We start from the raw sequence: 18,709 nt of genomic DNA, 5'->3' as shown, positions 1-18,709 counted from the left end.
TTGACGTGGCAATGACAAAGTCTGCTTGAGAGATTGTACTGGCTCGGTATATATTTAGTTTTTTTAGGTTTAAACACTTAGGATTTAGAAAAGCACCCCACTTGCAACACTCCATTATCATGGTGGCGAGTTTAGCATGGACAAGTAACATTAGAAAACATTAAAAATAAAACGATTTATTTAAAAATGATTATATTTCTATGTACATAATGCACGTCGCTCATCTCTCTTTTTTCCCTCACTTTCTCTTATCAGTAAGAACAAGCATGGCTGTGACACCTGCCGTTGTAAGAAATGCCCTGAGCTGCCTTGTGACAAGTCCTGTCCAATGGGCTTCCAGCATGATGAGTTGGGCTGTCTGATTTGTCAGTGTCGAGGTAAGCCTCTTCTTTTTTACTTTGGGGTTGTGTACATCAAAACTTTTAAACGCGCCTGAAAACGCCTGGACAACGGCGAATGTCCTTCAGCTAAGCGCTTTGGTAGCTCTGAAACGTCAGCTGTGAGACGGTTGTTTGCTGTGATACTGACATTGTTCATCAAAAGTTGAAATTTTTTTTTTCAGCGCGGAAGAAAACCGCTAGCTGCTGGCTTATTTGAAAAACGCTGAGCTTCCATTGGAATCAATTGAAAACATGCGCCGGCCGCGGGCGTGAAAGCGTTGGTGTGCACGCCCCCTTTTTGTTGAAATGATTACATCATATTTGGTCAAATAATAACTACACAATCTGATGAGATTAGACACAATTAAAGCCATTAAACTATACAGCTGATATAGTGTACACACATCTATAGTTAACTAAATATGCTGGGTTACTGCGATGCTTAGCAATGTAAATGACCTACACACATTACAGTACATTGATTACGTAAGGGCTAATGTACAAGCCAGACAGTTGTTAGCACAGAATAAATCCCAACAGGGGCATTAAGACCCTGACACTAACTAAATTAAAATGTAAATGAAATCTCATATGTAATTAATTATGCATATTTTTATTGAATTAATTTGAACGTTTTCAACAGCACCTGTCAAGATGACTGGCAGTACCCAGATAAGGCTGTGTTAGTTTGAGAGTTATGTGGGAATAACAAACCTCAGAATATTGCCACTGGCAAATCAGAATCAAGCCATGTAATAATCATTCCTTAAAAATCAATTTCCCAAAAAGTATTTTATAATAATGCTGTTGTTTTATAAAAGCAGTGAGTCACTTGATACAATAAGCGATGGGGGGGGGGGGTAGAGACATACTCGTTGCTTACCTATAGTAAAATCTTTGTAACACATTCAGTAGGCTCTTATAACTTATTCAGTAAACATGAAAAATGTGTGTATCGCTCTTGACATATGCATATAAATAAGTAACACATCACAAATTTGGTAGCACTACTTATAGGGGTGTTCATAAGAACATGACAGTGATTTTATGCACATTTATGACAATTGTCATTAAGTGTCATTTGTTCAATTATGTAATTTTTAATGCAAAGATGACATTGTTTGAAATGTCTTTATGACAACTCGACATAAACCAATACATCATAACTTGTATTAAATCTGTCATAAACATGACATAGCAGAATAATGATCAAACTTAAGAAACTACCTACCTTTATGGGTTAACATTACATTAAACTGTCATTTAAATGTCATAAAGTGTTAATACTATGTCAAATAATTTTAAGTAACTTAACAAAATGCAACAGACACGTCAAAAGATTATACTTAAATTTATTTTAATTTTATCAATTTTAATTAATATTATTATTATTATTATTATCATCATTGAATGGTTGATTTTATTTGTTAAACACATGGAGGAAACTTAAAAAACAGTTATGAACGGTTATAAAACTATATGACAGTGTATTAACACCTAATGACATTTTAATGACAAATTTTATTTGTACCACTGTAGTTACGGTCAAGAAAAATATTCATGATGCTGTTATAAAAGTATTTGACAGAGTATTGACACCCAATGCCATTTTAATGACAAATTTTATTTGTACCACTGTTGAGGTCAAGAAAAATATTCATGATGCTGTTATAAAACTATATGACATAGTATTAACACGTAGTGACATTTTAATGACAAATTCAATTTGTATCACTGGTAAAAAGTGGTCAGTTATGTTATCTTGGTAATGTCAAGTTGTCATGACAAGTTATGATGTATTGGTCAATGTCAAGTTGTCATAACAAAGACATCTCAAACAATGTCATCTTTGCATTAAAAATGACATAATTAAACGAATGACACTTAATGACAGTTGTCATAAATGTGCATAAAATTTCTTTCATGTTCATGGCACGTGTCATGATTATGAAGGTGTCATATCAGTCTTATGAACACCCCTTTAAGTGTTAACCAATATTTTTACCAAATATTTCTAGATAAATGCCATATAATTCCAAATAGCTCCAAAATGTACATTTTTGTTTAATTAAAAAAAAGTACCTAAATAAAGTTTTTTCCCATAACACTTGTTACAAGAGGTTTCGAGTGTTAGTTTTTGCCCCTTACAACTGGATTGATATGCTGAGGTGCTATTCATATAATTGACAGAATGCATTGAGGTGTGAGCCGTGTGCTGTGTATTTCTTGGACCGAACACAGAAACCCACTGAGCCTCATATTCACAGAGCCCAGGGTCCGGCCCCCATATTTCAAATTTATTTTGAGGTCTACCTGTTGTATACAAAAGCTAGACACACAGTTCCTCGCTTCCCTCCATAATTCATACGCCTCTCGTTTCGGCTTCAGTAATGAAGCTGGCAAGTGAAATATTCACAAGCTCGGTCCATTTAATGAGAAGGAAGAGCAAGAAAAAGACTTTTTTTAATCTGCCTGCCGATTAATTTTTGAAAGCGCGCATCCTCCTTATATCAGAGAGACAGGATTTTAATCAATGTGAAATGGTTGTGATATTGACTGGGGCCTGGCTGCGGCTCCGCTGCTGTTATGGAGAAGCAGTGAGAGGTGACGCTCTTGGCAGATTGAATGAGATTTGAGAATGTTTTGTGCTCTGGGGTTTGGGGCAGGGGAACGCGGCATCGCTTGCATATTTTGTCATTTCACGCTGACTGCGAATCAGCCGGTGAAAAAATCTCACTGAAGAGGTCAAATGTCTGGAATATAAATGTAGGAATGGTTCTGGGAATCCTCGGGTTTTTGCTTCACATTAATATACCAGATAATCTTTTGAGACATTCAACAAAATTGTGCAATGGGTTTTGGATAAAATTTCCTTCAAGTTAAGTTGGGTAATTTATGTTCTGTGTACCCAATAAAAGCAATAGTTGCTCAATGACTGCTTAGGAGATTTAAATGAAACAAAGTGAAAACTTGGTTAGGTATCATCTTTGATTATTATTTTATAAAATTAAGAAAAATTTAGATGAAATAACAACTAATTTATGAGATATTACAATCACTTGTCTTTGGATTGGAGGTGAATTTGGCCAGTTTGAGGTGTTGTTGAGATCTCTTCTTTTTTATTTAAACATCACCAACAATAAAAATGACCCTGATATAAACATTTCATTTTGGCCCAAGTGCCATGGGAATTTTAGTGGTGCCGTACTCTGGGGTACTTTGGAGATGTATGAATATGACTTCATGTTGTTTCATTTTTTACATTCACTATTTTTAGCAATATAATTACAGTGGCGGCCGGTGACTTCTTTTTTCGATGGCACACAATGCGAAGTTCGTCACAAGATGTATGTATCCCGTCGTGTGTGGTTCGTAATTTCAAAATATGTGTTCATCGAGTGAACCTATGTGCATCAGGTGTCTTGTCAAAATAAGTGCCTGCTGCAGATGCGTATAAAGGGTTAATGATAAAAGAGACGTTTGCGTTTGCCATATACTCGCATAATTTCAGTTTACTGTTAAAGGAATAGTCTACTCATTTTCAATATTAAAATATGTTATTACCTTAACTAAGAATTGTTGATACATCCCTCTATCATCTGTGTGCGTGCATGTAAGCGCTGGAGCGCGCTGCAACGCTTCGATAGCATTTAGCTTAGCCCCATTCATTCAATGGTACCATTTAGAGATAAAGTTAAAAGTAACCAAACACATCAACGTTTTTCCTATTTAAGACGAGTAGTTATACGAGCAAGTTTGGTGGTACAAAATAAAACGTAGCGCTTTTCTAAGCGGATTTAAAAGAGGAACTATATTTTATGGTGTAATAGCACTTTTGGGAGTACTTCGACTCGCCTGAAAAGTCCGCTCCCCTTCTCACTCTCATAATGGGAGAGGGAGGGTGTTACTGCGCCGAGTCGAAGTACTCCCAAAAGTGCTATTACGCCATAAAATATAGTTCCTCTTTTAAATACGCTTAGAAAAGCGCTACGTTTTATTTTGTACCACCAAACTTGCTCGTATAACTACTCGTCTTAAATAGGAAAAACGTTGATGTGTTTGGTCACTTCTAACTTTATCTCTAAATGGTACCATTGAATGAATGGGGCTAAGCTAAATGCTATCGAAGCATCGCAGCGCGCTCCAGCGCTTACATGCACGCACACAGATGATAGAGGGATGTATCAACAATTCTTAGTTAAGGTAATAACATATTTTAATATTGAAAATGAGTAGACTATTCCTTTAAGGGAGTGTCTTGCATGTATTTTGTGAACCTGATCGTCTCTTTTATCATAAACGGTTTTGACGCATGTGCAGCAGGCACTTATTTTGACAAAACACGTGATGCACATAGTTCACATGACGCAACAAACACATATTTTGAAAACACGAGCCACACACGACACTCCGAACACATAATTTGAATTTGCACCCCTCGGATGAGCAGTCACGAGCCGCCACTGGATAATAAAGACATCATGTTTATTGTTCAGTCATATGTGTTTCGTTGCAGATCAGAGCTCATCATCTGTGGCTCCAGCAGTGAAACTGGGATCCTGTCTGTCTATGGATGGCCGGAGGCACGAGAACGGCCAGAGTTGGCACGACGGCTGCCGGGACTGTTACTGTCATGCCGGGAGAGAAATGTGTGCCCTTATTTCTTGCCCGGTCCCCTCCTGTGACAACCCCACCATCCGAACTGGCCACTGTTGCCCCACCTGCCCAGGTAAATGTTTATAATTGACACTTACTAGGATGACCAACTGCACTCTGTGATGTCATATATTCAAAGATTCATACAAGCCATACAATAGCTTTGTGCTTTGTGGTGCTAAGCATCTTTATGTGGTCATTTTGATAAATATGATTTAAGAGCGACGACAGAGGGAAAGGTTTGTTCTTGTATGTTTTGACTAACCACATAGTACAACACATGTTTTTTTTAGTGTAGAGGTAAAAATGTCTTCCCAGTAACCTATTAATACCCCTGTCTCTCTCAGAAGAAGAGTCCAGTTCTCATAAGCCAGAGCTCAGCGAGGCATCGGTGTGTTTGGCCCCTGGCGGCGAGTACTTTGTGGAGGGAGAGACGTGGAACATTGACTCCTGCACTCAATGTACCTGCCATAGCGGTCGCGTGCTCTGCGAGACAGAGCTGTGCCCGCCCCTGCTCTGCCACAATCCAATCAGAACGCAGGATTCTTGTTGCCCTCACTGTTCAGGTGAGCTGTGAAGATAAAGTTCAGAGAAATAATAAATATTGACCGGGTCCAGAAACCTGCATTCACTTACCGAAAAGCATTTGTTTGAAGTGCATGTCGAAAGAGGTCATGTGGGAGTAGAAAGAGTTATGATATTGTGTACGAGCAGATTTTCATTTTTAAACGGTGCGGTGCTCCGAGAACTTTTATGAGACCTCAGACACTTCATAAAAATATGACAGGAGAAACATTTACATTGGCGGGAAATAATGAAAACTGCATGGGCACAGCCGTGCATGATCAATGCTTGGAGAGACAGACCAGATGAAGTTGGAATAGGATGAATGCAAGTGAAATGAAAATGTTCCAGGTTTGCTAAATGAAACTAGAAAATGATGTCGATCGCAAAAGAGTTTGAATAGAAATAAATGTTTTTATGTTGTCATTCGTGATTTTGTGAAAACCCAGCTGAAGTCTTTCTATATAAAATAATATTTTAACATTCTTCACATCTTTAAAGGAACATTCCATCTTTTTTGGAAATATGCCCATTTTCCAGCTCCCCTAGAGTTAAACATTTGATTCTTACCGTTTTGGAATCTATTCAGCTGATCTCCGGGTCTGGCGCTAGCACTTTTAGCATAGCTTAGCACAATCCATTGAATCTGATTAGACCATTAGCACTGCGCTAAAAAATAACCAAAGAGTTTTCGAAAATAGTCCCCTTGGTTACTTTCAATAGCAGGGGACTATTTTCTGGCGGTGCGCAATATCACTACGCCTGCTGCAGCCAAGTAACATCATCAGCAAAGTCCTTGATTATTTCACCAGTTTAAGAGTTTAGTTCCTAGCCATATCTGCCAAGAAAATCGCAGATTTTAATTTTCCGTCGGTCTTAGTATACGATGTAACTACAGAAGAGTCAAGTTTTAAATGGGAAAAATATCGAAACTCTTTGGTTATTTTTTAGCGCGATGATAATGGTCTAATCAGATTCAATGGATTGTGCTAGGATATGCTAAAAGTGCTAGCGCCAGACCCGGAGATCAGCTGAATGGGTTCCAAAACGGTAAGAATCAAATGTTTAACTCTAGGGGAGCTGGAAAATGAGCATATTTTCGAAAAAGTGGAGTGTCCCTTTAATATATCGCATAGGCCATGCGGTTTATTGAATGATGTTAGCTAATAGCCAAATACTTACGCACTTACCGCTTATTAAATATTGTTTTGCTTTAAAATATATCACATTATACCTAAATAAATAAGTTTATACATCTTGTCTCTTCAGATGATCCAGTCACCCCTCAGACGCCCAGTAATGACAGTATGCCCAGTTACTGCAGGAACGAGGAGGGTGACATCTTCCTGGCCGCTGAGTCCTGGAAGCCTAACGTCTGCTCCAGCTGTGTTTGTCTGGACGGATCCATCAGCTGCTTTTCTGAGTCATGCCCACCAGTCAACTGTGCCCGTCCCGTGCTTAGGAAGGGCCAGTGTTGCCCCTACTGTCTAGGTATTTGACTATGATGTGTTAACATCACTACAGAATTTTGAAAATGACACTGCAGTACATTGGCCCTCCTGGTGCCAGATTGGACATCTCTGCAAACGAAACTGTCGCATGTACAGGCTTTGCCATAAATTATTAGCATTAAAAGCTGTTATTTTGTGGCTGTGTGAACAGCACTTGTTATTGACATGTCACGTAAGCTATGGCAGTCTGCCATCAGGCCATTTAGAAATACCGGTTTGTTGGCAGAATTCATTAATAGTCTGATAAAAAATGCTGATTTACAAGAAAACATGTGAGGGGGTTTCACATTTGAGCTTTTTAAATTAAACAGATGCTAAAAAAGAGCACCTCTCCATCCAAGCATTAACTACTAATATATTGAACTTAGTCAATATATTAAAAAATGTGTACTTTCACCGGAAAGGTTATCTGAAAAATGTACAGCTGTTGAAGGGTTTATGTATAAACGACGTTCCTACTGAAAGAAAAATAGAAACAAATAGGATCTGTTTGTATTACATAGACTGAGTGATTCTTATATTTCTTCACCAGATGCCACACCTAGAGCCGTGTGTCATTTTAATGGTAAGACGTACATGGATGAAGAGCGATGGGACATTGACAGCTGCACTCATTGCTACTGTCTCCAAGGCCAGACCCTCTGCTCGACTGTCAGCTGCCCCGCCTTACCCTGCCATCAGCCAATTACTGTAGAGGGCAGCTGCTGCCCCTTGTGTCCAGGTGAGGATTTATGTACTGTACATAAAGTTAGGGGGCGTGTACACCAAAGCATTTACAAATGGCAGGCGGATGCCGACTGTGGGCGCTTGCCAGCGTTTTTTCAGCTTAGCACTTCTGTTTTTGTTTATCAGTCGTTGTACAATGCGCAAGTTGGATGTTGTGGTATTATCCCACCCCTTCTCCACTGTGATTGGTCAGCTGAGTGAAAAGTAACATTTACGAGCTAAAGGTTTTACCCAAAGGTCAATTCTGGGCGCGGATAAAACGGCGAGCATCGGCGCTCAGCATGGACAAAACCAGCCGGATCTCACAAATTTCCATGGGATAGTCACGGAATTTTTTTGCACATTTTTCCGTGGCATTCTCACGGATCTCCGCATTTTTCCGTGGCCCTGCTACGGACTGTCTTTTTTCCGTGGCATTCTCACGGATTGGTTACTCAACTGTTTTGTCCTATTTTCTTACCATTTGGCTTCAGTTTAGGTAAACGTCTCCTAAAATCCGATGGATGAAATAATCTGCAGTGCCATTTTGTGCATCTGTCTCGTTACTAATTCTCTACTAATCTCTCTCTCTCTCTTTCTTTCTCTCTCTCGCTATCTCTGGCTCATAAAGCAATGTTTACTTAGAACCTCCTCTCTAATTGAATGGGTCTTTTGTCTAAATACGGACTCGTTGAGATGAATCATTTAAAAGGATTGATTAAGTCGAAGCCGGACAGAGGCTAAATTAGCTCTCTTTGCATTTGGGAGATAATGTCATTGATCACGCTCCTCTTTATTGCTGTGTCACTTGGCTGTGGATCAATGAGAGGGTTGAGAGCGGTGTCGTGTGCATTCTGGGTAATCGCTCACCCTTCGGTGCTTACCCACTCAAAGACGCAGCTCTGAAGATGAGCTTTTAATTAGCCTGCGGCCCGCAATTTCACGCTGACCCGAATCTGTTCTGAGTGGGTACTTCACAACTCCTTTTATTGCAGTAACGACGTGTATGTATATGTGCTGTCACGAGTGTGTTGCTCTGTAACTAAACACAGTCTGCTTTTTCTGTGTCTCTCTGTTGTTTTAATTACAGAGACTTATGCCCCTACAAACGTGCCCATTGAGAAGACAGACCAACGAGAGGACAAGCCAAGACATCAACCGGCCTGGCCCACTCACAGCGAAAATGATATCATGCCACAGTTCAGAGGTATCAATTTAAGAGCTGAACGCAAATGCTTGTAGCTACACAAGCTCTGAATCAGACATTACATTTTTTCCTAGATGTGAGACTGGGTATGGTGAAATAATAATAAATAAAGGCAATAATAATAAATAGGAAATGCATCTTTTGTGTTGTTTTCATCACCACACAAAACCAACATTCAATGCGACCAGTGTACTGAGTTTAACAAATGAATTTCTATTAAATGAATAGGTCAGTAAATGTACCGATGCAATTGTTGGAAAAGGTTACATCAAAATTCTGTTCTGCATCTTTTAAAGACCTTTTGAAAAATGTATATCATGCTTCATAATCATCAGCGTTATTCAGAATATCATTTTTTATTTATTTTCTGTATTGCAATCATTTATTTTGATCTCTAGTTTACTTATAGAGACAGAGCGCCGTTATGCAAATTTGAAAACCACGCCCACCGGGGGGGAAATCAATCCAACCGTCTCCATTGAGTTTGTATTGCGAGAAGCCGCCTCCTTGTCATTTCTGGCTTATAACAAAAAACTGAATAATGCCTAAAAGCTGCTGTGTGACAATATGTACAGCTAAGAAGCCAAAGAACCCAGAAATAAGTTTTTATAAGCTGTCGAGCCGTAAAACCCAGTCTTTAAGGAGAATAAAGTGGATCGCCGACTACGTTTCCCCCTAGTGGACGCAGTTCTACTAATAGAAGTACTATGAAAAGTTGCCTGTATCCATTTTTGTGTCTTTAAACGCTCGTTTTTTGGGGTCGACAGCTTATAAAAACTTATTTACAGATTAAACTTAAAAACAGAAAAATACCTAAAAGCTGCTGTGTGACAAGGTGTACATCTAACACGCCAAAAAAATAAATAAATATTTTTTTATAAGCTGTCGACTTCAAAAAACGAGCGTTTAGACACAGAAATGGAAACAGGCAACTTTTCATAGTACTCCTATTAGTAAAACTGCGTCCAATAGGGGGAAACGTAATCGGCGATCCACTTTATTCTCCTTAAAGACTGGGTTTTACGGCTCGACAGCTTATAAAAACTTATTTCTGTGTTCTTTGGCTTGTTAGCTGTACATATTGTCCCAAAGCAGCTTTTAGGCATTATTCAGTTTTTTGTTATAAGCCAGAAATGACAAGGAGGCGGCCTTTTGCAATACAAAGTCAATGGAGACTGTCGGATTGCTTTCCCCCCCGGTGGGCGTGGTTTTCAGGTTGTGACGCGCTGCGCTCTGTCTCTATGGATGATATGAGCAGGTGTGTCTAACAAGGATCTGTGACTTTACCTGCTTTTACCATCAAGCCATACATTTCTTGTACAGTAGATGGGTACTAAATATGACTAATGCGTTCAGACCAGCCACGGTAGAGGCGGCAAGTGCAAGTGATTTCAATGTTAAGTTAATGTAAAGACACATTGATGCGCATCTGGAGGTCTCGCGGCGTGAATGAGGCGTTTAGCGTGGCTCAGTAGACGTGATTTTGCCTCATCCGTGCGTCTAGTTCACGCGAATAGCGCGAATTGAGCATTGCCACGGCAAACGCGCAAGTTAAAAAATTGGAACTTTGGCGCTTACACCAACCGCGTTTGAGGCGTCAAAATCGCGTATACTGCATCTAGTTTGCCACTTGAACAGTTTAAATGCATTTGCCTCTCACGTGAGTCAAATGATTGCTTTTTCCGCGCGTCTACTTTGCTCTAGAAGTTCCGCGCGTCTAGAGCGAAGTAGACGCGCGGAAAAAGCAAGCATTTGACGCACGTCAGAGGCGAAATCCGCTTCTTGTTGAATGAGTGACTCTGGGCGGGGCTGCCGCCACAGCAGCAAACAGACTCCTGATTGGTTAACGCGGCACGAAAATCCGCCAAAGTTCACATTTTTCAACTGGGGGTCAGCCGCAAATTTGCATCAAATGCAAAATGCACAAAAAGCACCATTCGTGCGTACCGCGCCAGACGCTCAATTTGCGCCATTCGCGCGAACTAGAAGCGGGAATAAGGCGGAATCGCGTTTACCGCGCTGCGCTGAGCGCCTCATTCGCACCGCGAGACCACCAGATGCGCGTCAACGCGTCTTCACATTGACTTAACATTGAAATCACTCACGCTTGACCTCTACCGACGCTTGACGCAAATTTAACGCCTCAAATGTGGCTGGTGTGAACCCACGGTAAAAAGACAGATTTTTACTGTATTGAATCAGCAGTTGGAGCATATGAAGAGTTTGGTTCCAAAACGCGATAAATGCCCTTTTTATAGTTACCACCAAAATTAGTATTGTATCTGGTCAGTATTAAAAAGTAAATTCTTAATTTTACGCAAAAAAATCTGATAACCGCCAGGTTATTGTGTAATCTTTTCTCCCCGATAAACGCCACTCCTTCTCTCCAGAATGCAAAAAATCCGCTTTTTTGTTGCATTTTGATGGGAAAAAAAATTGTTTTTATAATAAATCTTTGAAAATCAAATTATAGATTTGAAATTGTATGTTATTATAACCTAAAGATGCTATGTATAAGTTTGTAACAAAAAATAGTGGTTTTCATCTTGTCACTTTTTTGATATAGAAAACACGTTTTTACCAAAATTAGTCAAAATGGATTTATTGCGTTTTGGAACCAAACTCTTCATATGCTAACATGTCTGTTGTGGGTTCTTCCAGGTGATTTCGGGAGCCTGCAGATGCCATATCTAGATGGCAGGAGGCCATTGCCAAGTGAGGATGCTGGTCTGCACTGGGCCTGGGTGGCACTACCTATACTAATGATGATGCTCACTATCGCCGCCCTGCTGTTGGTTAACCAGCGAAAGCAGTGGATCCCAGTGCCTTGCTACCGCACACCTACAAAGGTACATATAAACATAGAGAATGCTATTCCTAAGCTAATAAAAAGCATGGGTGTAGCACTTATCATATCGATCCTGTCCTTTATAGCCCACGTGTCTCAATAACCAGTTGGAGTACGTGGACTGCCAGAAAAGGCCGAAGGTCCAGGTGGACAGCACTCAGCGCATGCTCCGCATCGCGGATCCTGACTCAAGATACAGCGGCTACTACAGCATGCAGAAACCCAACAACCTGCAGGCTGACAACTTCTACCAGACCGCGTGAGAAATGGGAGAGCGAGAGAGAGTGAATGATCGAGAAAGAGAGAGACTGAGCACGTGTTCAGCTGCTTAAACCTTTGCGGCGCTAATAAAAACTATATAAAAGCCGTCAATTCAAGCGGACAGAGAAGATATCCTGGTAAAGAATAACAATTATAATATTCACTTAAATCACTCCAAGCAAAAAATACAGTATATATTACACGTCAACACCGACAACTTTCACCAGGAGCAACAAGCTGCAACTATGTAACCGAACCAAACATTAACCGCGTGTTATTGTTCAATTGGAAAAGACTCTTCCAGAGTATTTTTGTGAATCGGAGATATGATAGGTTGAGCATCTTTTTTGTGTGTGAGTGTAAGATTATGTGGATGTCCAGGCACAAGTTGAAGGTAGTTGTGAAGTCACATGCGTGTCGTTGAGATTAGGACGACCTTTTATTTTTTATTTTATTCGTAAACAATATTTTTCCTGCATTCCTACTTTTTTGTTGGATAAAAGAGAAAGAGAGAAACATTTTGTGTGTTAACACAATGCTGAACCAAAGCTTCTCTGTCTGAAGTACCTGATCAGCCCAGAGAGGGCGCTGTGGGACGCTTACTTCCCTGTGACAGAGGGAATGCTGGACTGTGGTTAAAAAAAAGAAAAGATAAGAGGGAAAATAGCATGCAAGAAAGTCTGTTTACGCAGACACATTTTTGTAGGAGATGCTACTGTAAGATTTTTATTTCCCCAGTGCTGTGGTCGAGTTTGGCCGAGCCTTTTTTGCTCTTATAAGACGAATGGAAGAAAATGGAGTAAGCTGTTATACTCCGTGGACATAAGATCTTCCTGGTAGATGGAGGTGTGGGGTCTCTGTATTGTATTTTCGCTTACATGTATGAGCGTTTTCTCATTTAACCGTACAAACACCATTTGTTCTTTCTCCCACAACTAAGGGCAAATTGACTTACACTTCTACCAATATATATTTTACTGAAACGAATCGGAGGTTGTGAACGTGAGTAAACGTGAGAAAACATAGAGATAGTGGTTTGGATTTGAGGTTATGCTTTAGAAGTGCTGCTTTTTGCTTTGATTCATTAAACCTCATTTTGTAGGGATGAAAACCAGTAGTAAGGAATGTGTGTGACCTTAAAGAAAAATGTACAACGACAAAATCAAAGGGGCTCGTTCGTGAAACATGAGCAGAAGAAATTTTTGTCTAAATTGTAAATGTTATAAATTGTCGACAATCTATGCAAGAATGTTTTTACCGATGATATCTGCAGCAAACAATACACACAAAAATACTAAATCATTGACAATATGAACAATTACTACATAATAGTAGTTCCTTGAACAATTTACAAAATTTCCGACAATTGAAAAATGTTTTATACAAAAACTGGTTCTGCCCATGTTTTAATGAATGAGGCCCAAAAATCCAATGATCCAATGATTTTTGGTAGGGGGTTGCAACACACGTATTCTGCTTTTAAATATGTATTTTTATTTCTTTTATTTGTACTTTTCACCAGACTGCCTCCTTTCATGGAAGCTTCAAAATGTTACTGAGGCACCTTGTGTTCTGGTTTTCTGAAACCAATTTGGCTTAAAAATCCAAAACTATTATAGCGATGTACATAAAAAGACATGAAATATTATGTGAGTGTATATGTACATGTGTATGTATATGTGTTGGCATGTGCGCACACACAAACGCACATGTACGCACACGTGACTTCTCTTCATCTGTAAAGTTCTTAGTTAAAATTCCTAATGAATGTATTTATGATCGAGAAAATGATAAGATTTATATAACGGCAAGCGGAGGATGACAGGCAATCCGTTGCCTTTTTGTTTGACGTTAAATCAAAGCACAGCTGATGATGATGATACAGAAAGAAAGACAAACATCTCATTCTTTGTATGTATTTTTTCCCTTTTGTTTGCCCAGATCTCAAAGCTTTGCCCAGTTGAACTATAACTCAAATACATTTTTGAATTTCAAAATTCGCTCCGAAAAGATCGGAGTAAAAAAATCACATTGCCACATTGGACGATAAAGTTCTCATTTTGTTTTCCTTGTCGTGAGTCCATACAGGTATCAGAACTACTGGAATGTTGATGGACATAAGCTATTGAAGTGAGGGCAGGGTAGTGGGCGGGCCGAGGGGGTGGGGCTGTAGCTATGTGATAGTTTGTCTTGGTTGTATCTTTATCTGGTATGTGTTATTGTTTGTAATACAACTTGGCACTTTTTATATATAGAGAGAGAGAGTAAGAAAAGTAACCTATGTGTTTCTTTTGTTTTGTTGTTTTGTTTTTTGAACAAACCTGTTTAAAAGATAATGTTGCCCTTGTTTTTTGTTTTTTTTCCTAAAACCTTGTGGGACCCTGTGCAGCAGTAATTGGGTGAATCTCACGAAATATGTCCACCCCTAAATTAACAAATAAGATGCACACGCACGCACACAATCATTAAGATTTTTTTCTATTGTGAGATCATTTAATGACATTTAAGCAAACCCCCCCCCCCCAAGTGTAAGTTTCCATACTTTCTATTATACATTGTAATTCAGTAGTTTTTGTTTAGTATTACAGTAAAATACATACAATAATACAATGATTTACAAGCATAAAGAAAAAACGTACTGAAACTACTATGGTATATACATATTTTATACTTTAAAGGTGCAGTGTGTAAATTTAAGCGGCAACCAACGGCTCAGTCCACTGCTCACCCCTACTTTTAAAATGCATAGAGAAGCTATGGTACACACCACTGGAAAAATATGTAATTGACGGAGACAACTTAGTAAAAAACTTTGTCCATTAAGGGCTTCTGTAGAAACATGGCGGCACAAAATGGCGACTTCCACATAAGGGGATCCTCTGTGTATGTAGATAAAAACGTCTCATTCTAAGGTAATAAAAACATAACAGTTTATTATAAAAAGGTCTTTATACACCCCTGATAATATAGTTTTGTATATTATTAAAAGATCCTTCTAAAAATTACACACTGCACCTTTAAATAATGTTTTATTTTGCGATACAGTACTAAGAATTAAAAGTCTTTGCATCATTGAAAAAGAAACGCTGTAAAATAGTAAGTTACCTAGTTGGCTTAAAAGTTTGAGTTAATTCAACGTATAGTTTAAATATTAGTTTACACAACATCTTTGAGGTAATATTTTTAAGTTGAATTAACTTAAAATGTTAAGGCAACAATGTTACTTACTTATTTAAGTTGAACCAACAAATCTTTTTTTACAGTCGTGACAGTTTTCATAAGATTCACCCGATAATGCAAAGGTTTCAGAAATTGAATCTATAACTGCAACATATTCATAATCCTGTAATAAATCTGTCACCATATGTTCACAGTATCATTTACTGTATTATCACAACAGTCCCAAAAAGTCTTGGCTTTATTTCAAACACATACATGCAGATACAATTGAAATAGCACAAAAAAGCACTTGCTTTTGAAACCGTAGACTGAATACACAGATCTGGAAATTTCGCTTCTGTTTATTCTTTAACACACATTTCTGCTTGTGGAAATGAAAAGTATAAGTCCTGTCTTTCAGTCACGACCAATCAAAAAGCATCAGAAAACAGCAAACAAGAATTATTATTATTATTATTATTATTAAAGCATTGGAGAGTATTGCTTTGGAGGATTCAAATACACATCATCCCCCACGAAAATAAGCAAAAAAAAATAAACAGCATTTCAACAAGATGTCATCAATATTTAATGAGCAATGTGAGATCTGTGCATAGCCCACTTTCAAGTACAAATGCAATTTCTTCACACAAAACAATATTTCCACCTTATTGCCTCGTGTTTGGGGTTATGGAGGAAAGTACAACACCTGCACATTTTTGGGGGTTCTACTGGGTGGACTCTTTAATTTTTTTTTTTTTAGTGCATTCTCCAAGTATTGTTGTAAATACTTGAGTGTCACTCGCCAAAACAACTTTAAAAAGGTAAAAATAAAAAATGAGGTTTGGATAAAGGTAAAAATTTGAGATGTAATATATTGTCTATGACCTTAATAATTTATTGATGAACAAAAAACTGATCGTAACGAAAGACGCAGTTTCTGTTGTGTCTGCCTCTCAAAGAGCATTTCAGAGTTTAAGACTTCAGAGAGAGTCAGTTTGTTCTTTACTTTTTGGCTCTAGAAAGAGCAGAGAAATGTCCATTTTCCACAAGATGGTAAGCAAGTGTATTAAAATTTGTCCCCTCTCCACCCTCTCGTTTATTCTTTCCAAATGAAATATCAGCCCTTCTGGAGTTTGTATACTACTGGTGTTTAATGTTCATGTAAAAATAATAATGTCAACATGGGTCATGAAATCGCAGATTTATAAAATGGGTAGATGATATGTTGACTCCTGTAGCACAGCAGATTTTGTTTCCAGTTTCTTGTATTATTTTGTTTGTTTCTTTGCAGCACAATAAATACTTTTTAAACAATTAAGAGTCTTGTCCTGTTTATTTCCTTATTTTTGAGAGTGCGAAGAGTCCTTATTTTACTGCATTAACTATAAATAAAATTACTTTCAGACACAGATAAAATATTTTAATAAAAATAACTATTATTTCATCTAATATTGAATTGTGCAAAATTAAATTAGGATTGTGTAAAAAATGAAGTGTGTATTAAATTAATTGATTTTTCTTTTTACTCCAAAAGATTGTTAAACAGTTTGAATATCACCAAATCGCCCATATACTGTACAGTACAGGGCAGCATAGCCTACACAACACAACTGAATAAAAAAAATGTGTATCATATCTGTGATTTGTCATTTAATTTCTAGATTTACATTTAACTCAGCATAGCCCAACGAAAGAAAAATAAAGACAACCCTAATATTTTTAGACTAAACTACTCAAAAGTTATAACGTATTATTAATTTCTCAGGACCAGCAGATGGTGCTGTGCGAACTTTCGCATGTGCTCCTTAGATGAAGCACTAATCTTCACACACAGATTATGAAAAATACATAGAAAATGTGTCCGGGATTTGTCTGGGGATCATTTGATTTGGGTTCATTCATTCACACTGTCAGTGATTTTCTGAAATCGGTGCAAGCGTTTACACACATCCCATGAAAATCCCATAAAGAAACATATGATGTAACATGATGTGTAGCCTATTGTGTTTTTCATCGTGCACTTGTTAAATATTGTCCATTGAATATTTAAGATTGCTTAATATTTAAATTTAGTTCAATTTATATTGCTCTTTGCACAATTGTTCATTGTTTCAAACCAGATTTAAATTAAATAGGAACAAAGAAAAGCACAGAACAACAAAAGCATGGCAGTTTTTAAATATAGTTTACACAAAAAAAGGCTTGTTGGTTTAACGTAATAAAAATTATGACACCTATTTCCACACAAGTGAATTGATTTATCTGAAATCCGGGGGAATTACAAGCAGTGGTGGCCGGTGACTTATGTCAAAATCTGTTCAGTGCGTCATTTGAACCTATATGTGCATTATGTGTCATGTCAAAATTCGCGTCAAAAGGGTTTATGATGAAAGGGGCGCTCACGTTCACAAGACACTAATTTAAAGCAACACTGTCGTTTTTTTACCTTTAAATAATGTCTCTAAAATTATTTCAGTGTTAGAACAACTTTTAACTGGACAAATTGTACTGTTGCTGCAACCTCCTAGCTGCTACAAGCACACTCTGAAAGTGGTGGTGGAGGGTAGAGCACATAGCCCCGCCCCTCCCCCTGCCTGCAGAAGAGTGTCTGATACCAGGCACTGTTGCGCTTTTCAACCACATGGGGGAGCTGTAAGTCATTTTTACATGGAAACTACATAGTGTTGCTTTAACACTAAACTCTGAGATTACTGTAGGTGAGTATCTGGCAAACGTAAACTTATTTTTTATTATAAACCCCTTCGAAGCGTCTGCAGCAGGCACATATTTTGACATGACGTCTTATGCATATAGGTTCACATGACGCGCAGAACACATATTTTGACATGATGAGCCACACATATGATGCTTAATACGTTTTGCCGAGCTTCCCTGCGTGCACCCTCGAAAAAGAAGTCACCGGCAGCCACTGCTTATACTGTTTTGTTGGGCAAATTTTTAAAAAATATTTTTTTTTCTGTGTAATGAATGGTACTGCCTTCATTTGTAATGAGAGCAAAGCATGCTGGGAACTCAATCCTCTTTTATAGTTAGTCAATGAAAATGATTGTTGTTGTCTCAACACAAATGGATTAAGTAAACTTCCAACTTATCATAATTAAGTAAACTGAGCAAGCAGTTAAAGGCGGGGTGCATGATTTCTAAAAAACACTTTGGAAAAGGGAGTCGGGCTGAGTACGTCGGGCTGAGTACCAAAACACACGTGTAGCTAATCAGCAAAAAGGGGCGTGTCTACTAACCGACATCATTTCCTGGGTTCCGTATGTGTGGGTGGGTCTATCAAAAGAAGGTCCAGATTCTATTGGCTTTCAGAGATCATGCACCCCGCCTTTAAGCTTATTATTGTAACTTTGTATTTTCAAAAAGGAAAAGATTGGTATGTCAATGAGTTACC

At 38.3% G+C, this 18,709-nt stretch overlaps 1 protein-coding gene across 2 annotated transcripts in view; it reads left to right on the top strand.

Annotated features, from left to right (window-relative positions):
• LOC141362606 (cysteine-rich motor neuron 1 protein) overlaps positions 1-12,789 on the top strand; it is a 150,003-nt gene extending 137,214 nt beyond the window's left edge. The window contains exons 10-17 of one of the 2 annotated variants that reach the window (XM_073864907.1): positions 256-377; positions 4,897-5,109; positions 5,387-5,602; positions 6,870-7,091; positions 7,644-7,832; positions 8,907-9,023; positions 11,685-11,872; positions 11,958-12,789. In XM_073864907.1, coding sequence (XP_073721008.1) covers positions 256-377; positions 4,897-5,109; positions 5,387-5,602; positions 6,870-7,091; positions 7,644-7,832; positions 8,907-9,023; positions 11,685-11,872; positions 11,958-12,134 — 1,444 coding nt within the window. In that variant the 3' untranslated portion in view covers positions 12,135-12,789. Of the gene's footprint in view, positions 1-255; positions 378-4,896; positions 5,110-5,383; positions 5,603-6,869; positions 7,092-7,643; positions 7,833-8,906; positions 9,024-11,684; positions 11,873-11,957 lie in introns of both variants that reach the window. The other variant, XM_073864906.1, reaches the window with a different exon arrangement.
• Positions 12,790-18,709: the final 5,920 nt, after the last annotated feature.

The sequence above is a fragment of the Misgurnus anguillicaudatus genome, unplaced genomic scaffold (genome assembly GCF_027580225.2).
Source record: "Misgurnus anguillicaudatus unplaced genomic scaffold, ASM2758022v2 HiC_scaffold_28, whole genome shotgun sequence".
Taxonomy (NCBI): Eukaryota; Metazoa; Chordata; class Actinopteri; order Cypriniformes; family Cobitidae; genus Misgurnus; species Misgurnus anguillicaudatus.
Note: the sequence above shows the minus strand (reverse complement) of the source record. Positions and strands in the feature narration are given on the sequence as shown.